This window comes from Dysidea avara, chromosome 13, assembly GCF_963678975.1.
Source record: "Dysidea avara chromosome 13, odDysAvar1.4, whole genome shotgun sequence".
Taxonomy (NCBI): domain Eukaryota; kingdom Metazoa; phylum Porifera; class Demospongiae; order Dictyoceratida; family Dysideidae; genus Dysidea; species Dysidea avara.
The window spans coordinates 3749394-3755202 of NC_089284.1; the positions used below are offsets into that span (position 1 = coordinate 3749394).

General features: G+C 39.3%; 1 protein-coding gene across 1 annotated transcript; it reads left to right on the top strand.

The window, feature by feature from the left end:
- The first annotated feature begins 1294 nt into the window (after positions 1–1294).
- On the top strand, positions 1295–4552 carry LOC136242873 (uncharacterized). Its single transcript, XM_066034366.1, has 2 exons — positions 1295–2455; positions 3465–4552. Exons 1-2 carry the CDS (start codon positions 1364–1366, stop codon positions 4467–4469), a joined length of 2097 nt encoding a protein of 698 aa, XP_065890438.1. The 5' UTR covers positions 1295–1363; the 3' UTR covers positions 4470–4552.
- Positions 4553–5809: the final 1257 nt, after the last annotated feature.

The following is a 5809-nucleotide window of genomic DNA, read 5'->3' on the forward strand; positions in this document are numbered from 1 at the left end:
AGTAATTTATAGTGATGGCCAATCCACACCAGCAAACATCCATCCATAAGCTAGAAATGCTACAACATCGTGCTGCACGGTTTGTATTACTATACAAACCTTGGAGGAGGAACCACAGACACAGTATAACTGACATGCTAATGATATTGAAATGGCCATCGTTTGAGAATCGTAGAAGACATTCATGTTTAATTCTGCTATTTAAGCTTGTAAACAAGTTGATATATATTCCTACCCAGTATTTGCCAGTGCCATCCCCCTTAACAACTACCAGGGCTAACCGTGATCAAACGTTTATGCAACAGTATGCCAGAACGAACCGATATCTTTATTCATTTCTGCCAAGGACAATCCCTGACTGGAATAACTTGAATATTGAGGATTTAAGTAATTGTAATCTAAAGATTATTTATCTAGTTATAGCTAGTTAATCACTTACATGACTTTTTTTGTACATTAGCGTTATACCCTTGATGGGTTTTGCTAATTAATAAATAAATAAATAAATGAATGAATTCAAATACTGTATCTTTAAAACTGAGAAATTGTTGAGTCTTATCACAGTGTAACTCTATTATATGGTGTGTACACTGTAATATAGGCTCAAGCTCTAATTCTATGATGACTAAGGTGGAGTGGCTATAGTTACAGCTGGTGGTGAATGCATGCTTAACCAATCACATGTAATTACTTCCCCTAATCCTTCACTTAAATTACTTTGGATGTAATCAGCATTACACTGCCTCAGCTTTCCAATTATCATAATTATAATCATAATGGTCTGGCCTTGGCACCTCTATTTTCAAGCGGGTGCTTATAAAATTGATCAGTTTTATTTTTTTTCCCTGGGCTAGATGAATTCCCTTGCCACCACCCCCAGCACTGGCTGTCAAGTGCTGGGCAGCTAGATAACACCAGCGACAGTAAAATAAACTACACAAGGGCATCAGCATTGAGCCTGCCCTCGGAATAGGCCGCCAGATCAACGCAAGCAGGTATGGGATGATGTACAGAAGATCGGTGTCCCCTCAGGCACATGATGGCAGACCTTAACAGTGAGAAGCAAAGCCTACATCTCAACCAAAACAAGCATTTACTATAGTTCATATCCCATTTTGCCAACATGGAAGCTGCTAACTTCTTGTAAACTGTGGTAGCAGATGGCCCCATGCCACCACTAGCTGAAAACACCAGAGGAGAAAATCATGCCCTCTCAACCTCTCTCAAAAAAGAAACATATAAAATTGATAGATTACAACATATAACAAATAATAATTATAGCTAAGCCCTGCGCGAAAACAGAGGTCTCCCACGTGGATCTCTGCGGCGCAATAATAGTTGAGTGTGTAGGAATGAGCAAGATATGGCAGCCCGAGATGTACCATATTCTCTACAGAACTGGCTCATCGATAATATTCGACTTGGTAGGCAAATTGGAAGAGGAGCAAATGGCAGGATCCTAGAAGCTAAATGGGAGGGAGCTGAAGTGGCTGTTAAGGAAATTCACTCCATTTTTATAAGTGAAGTAAGCGAGCCAGAGTTTCAGGCGTTTAAGGAAAGTTTCCTACGAGAATGTGAGCAAAGTAGTCGACTACGTCATCCCAATATAGTTCGTTTCTTTGGTATTTACCTTCCTCCTGGTGCCAGAGTACCTAGTTTAGTCATGGAGCGACTTCACTGTAGTCTAACTAATATGCTAGAACGAACTCCAGTCATTTCGATAGGAACAAAGCTGTCAATTCTTTATGATGTGGCTTTAGGTGTTAGGTATCTTCACTCGCGCATTCCACCTATCATTCACCGCGATTTGTCTAGTAATAATGTTTTACTGTCTAAAGGAATGGAAGGGAAAATTGGTGACCTAGGTACTCTTCGTCTGGTAGATCCAGTAAAACAATCAAAAATGACTCTAGCTCCTGGCACTATACATTTTATGCCTCCCGAGGCATTAGTGGCTAACCCACAAAGTGTTCAGTATGGAAGGGAACTAGATGCATTCTCGTTTGGTTGTGTGATGCTCCACACATTGTCCCATCAGTGGCCAACTCCCTCAGAACCTGTAGTGACTGATCCTGTGACATTTGAAATGAAGGCTCGATCAGAAGTTGAAAGACGCAGGAGCTACTTTGATAGAATAGACAGGAGCAGGTTGGGTGTGTTGATCCCCTTGATTGAAAGTTGCCTCAGTAACCTTCCCAAGAACAGGTCATCAATAGTGACACTATGTGAACAGTTGGAGGGTATGGTTGATAGGGAACGTGTCCTACCTGTTGTTTCACTGCAGTGCCAAGACAAAGATGCACAAAGCAATGATATAGAGTTACAAACTACCAAGGCTGAATTAAAGCAAAAAGATGTTGAACTAAAAAGTAAAGATGCAGAAATAGAAGCTTTGAGATCTGAGCTACTGAAACTACAGGTTGGACATACTCATGGTTCACCCAAACATCGACAGGTGAAGTACTTTACATGTAAAATTATATTATACCTTTTGTATCATATAGTACAATAGTACTGTATAGTAGGGACCACAAAGGAGTAGGTGTGGCCCATGAAATAACATCACCCAAAAACCAGCTCCAGACGACAATGAGGCAAAACTAAGCCCAAACAAGTTTTCAGATCGACCCAAAACGCCTTCAAAAAGTTGCTACGGAATTTAACAACAACATTTATTTAACAGAATTTTCTACTGACTGACTAAGTAAGTAACTGACTGATGCCTTCAGACAAGCGTAACTCGATAACAGCTAAGGCTACGAGCTTGATTTTTTTCACTGTTTGACATCGCTTTGGCCCAAGAGGTGCCTTTTGGCATACTGCAGTACATACAATGCATTCTTCATGAACTTACCAGTGTCCTCCTTTGTGTCCCATTTATCTTTGCTGACAGCAAAAAGTGTCGATTTGGCTTTCACCCTTCAAAACAGAAATCATCCATATTTTTCATAGTGGCTATTTTAAGTGCAGAGGTGCTTTTCGAACAGTTCTTGATTCGAGTGCATGATATTAAATCACAGTAAAACAATAAGAAGTGCTATATCCCTACTGTGCATTTTTATTATGGTATCTTGAGCACATTAGGGATATAACACTTCTTACATTCTTTTACTGTGATTTAATATCGTGCACTACTCCAGCTTGTTTCAGTACTTTTTATCGGTGCTATGGTCCCTACTGTAGTTGAAAATTTCAATTTTTTTTTGTGTACTTGTTTGTTAACTTTTTTGTAAATAATTATATGATTGGTGAACCCACGCACACCGCATCTGAAATGGTGCCGTGCGCCCCAGCTATATCAATTATTTTGAAAAGTGAAGTATCCATTACGCTTCATTGTCGGCTATGTTCAACCCGTTACACAACAGTACTACTCCAGCTTGTTTCAGTACTTTTTATCGATGTGTTATGGTCCCTACTCTAGTCGAAAATTTCAATTTTTTTCGTGTACTTTGATATTTTAGATCAACAAAAGTTCCGATTTCTGGAACCACTGCAAGCTCACATGGCGGAATTGTGCTGATCTTCCTAGAACAATGTGGGTCACGTCTGTTACTGAACTTGATGGGAAAGTGTATGGTGTAGTGCAAAGCAGTAGAGGTGGAAGTGATAATCTGTACATGTATGACTCCAATAAGGACCAGTGGTCTGCACTACCAAAACTGCCTAGTTGGTGTTTTAATCTAGTATCTATACCAGTTAGAAAACAGCTATTAGCTATTGGAGGAGTGATGGCAAATAATAGTGTTATGAAGGTGACCAATAAAGTATACCTATGGGATGAGAAGTACAGGAAGTGGCTCACTTTGTATCCGGACATGCCAACTGCACGACATAGTTCCTCATGTGTTTCCCATGAATCAGCAGTGATAGTAGCTGGTGGAATAACAAATTGGAGACCTTTGACTATGACAAGAGCCGTGGAAGTTCTACATGTAAAAGAACACACATGGCTTTCAAAATCATACTGGAGTGTAGTCGAACAATTACCATTTATTACACATCAAGCAGTTCCTCTAATTGTTAATGATAACTTGTACATTGCTGGAGGATACGATGAAGATCATCAGAGTACATGTAATGTAGTGACTGCATCTCTACCACAACTACTACAGAGTAGTAACAACACTAGCAGTGGTCAAGTGTGGAACAAACTACCTGACATGCCTTACTCCTCATACTCCATCAACCACTATCAAGGTCGTCTGATCACCTTTACTGGAGATCATTTGGAAACAGATGGTGACAAGCCAGTATGGAAGTTAGTTCCACTAATCCACATCTACAATCCTGATACTAAATCCTGGGACTGTGTTGGAGCTAGTCACCATGGATACCATTTGGGACATTCTGTGCATTTACAGGAAAATGAGATTCTCTTTCTAGGGGGGATGACTGGTACACACATGATAACAGTAGATGATGATCTAATAACAACCTGTATGTTATTAACACTTAGACCACAGTGACTTGTAGATCTTATTTGCGTTGTGACATGAATTGATCTTATTTTACGCAAATAATTGGTTATAACTCAAGAATCTTGATTGGATTTACGTTGAGATTTGCTTTGAATGTGCCAAATTTCAGCTTGATTGTAGAGTACTCATTTGTGTTTTATGGTGGATTTTGCAAAGTGTGTAAAAATGTTCAAGAAAAAACCCAAAACTTTGGCCACTTGTATCTTGGAAATGGCTAGGTTGATTTCCTTCAAATTTTCTACCTGGCAGGCTTGACTACAGCAAAATTGGTTAAAGGAACACAGATGTGAAAATTGTGCTTTTTTTCTGTCAATGTACCAAGGGTGTGGCGTGCCAGCCCTACACTGCAAAACCATTCAATGTCTTACACTTTGTGCCATGTGTAGGAATCTTTCTTACAAAATTCAACAGTGTGGGAATATTTCCTACAAAAATTTTCAGTAAAGTTCTAGGAACCATGCTTTCTACACAAGTGCAAAATTTCTTCCAGCACTTTACCTCAAAATAATGATATCTTATTTAATTTGGAATATGTTTTCAACTGTTACCTCATAGAGATCAGCTACAGTGAAGTCACCATGTAGTGAGTTCAGATACAAACAAGTCACCCTATAATAAGTTTAGCCACAAACAAGCCATCCTGTAGAGAGTTCAACTAAAAACATTTGCACAAATTGTAAACCCACAATCACTTTCCACATTGTTATCTATAAAACAAAGTTCACTGATCTGTTATACCTCCTGAGGGAGATGCAAAGCAGATCAGTGGTGAAATCTGCAATGCCACTCAGCACATGCAGTGAGTATTTGTGAGTGTGTTGACTCCCTCAACTGGAGATATGCAGACACTAGGTCTCTAATTTTCAAGAGCCTCTTCAGAGATCTTTTAGTGATTTTGAACACCCCATTATCTCCCAAGATCAAAGGATGTTATGCATGCCATTTAAAAAATAAATCACAGGGTGCATGTATGCATTGAATGGTGTCATGTTTCAGCTGTACACCAATGGTTCTGTAACATGACAACATACTTTATTCTTTTTATGAGACTGTACTATCATCCTTGTACATTATTTCTAATGTGGTGTGACATTGAAGATGCATGGTCTGCTCTAATAGAACAGTCAGTTCATTAATTATGTGAATGCGGGACACTATAGCCCAACCTCACTGTATAGAAGCCATGCAGAATTGTGAATATGATATCCAGACAATATGCATGTATCCTGATTGCAGCAACTGCTCAGATTCAAGTTTCCCTATCTGATGGTCACCATGGTTAAAGTCAGCAGTGTATGGATGTATGACATATTCGTGCTTCTCTGTAC

Bases quoted from the DNA above. Each gene is read 5' to 3' on its own strand.
- LOC136242873 (XM_066034366.1), top strand. From the start codon at position 1,364: ATGGCAGCCCGAGATGTACCATATTCTCTACAGAACTGGCTCATCGAT. The intron at 2,456-3,464 runs GTGAAGTACTTT...TTGATATTTTAG, and splicing joins GTTCACCCAAACATCGACAG to ATCAACAAAAGTTCCGATTT.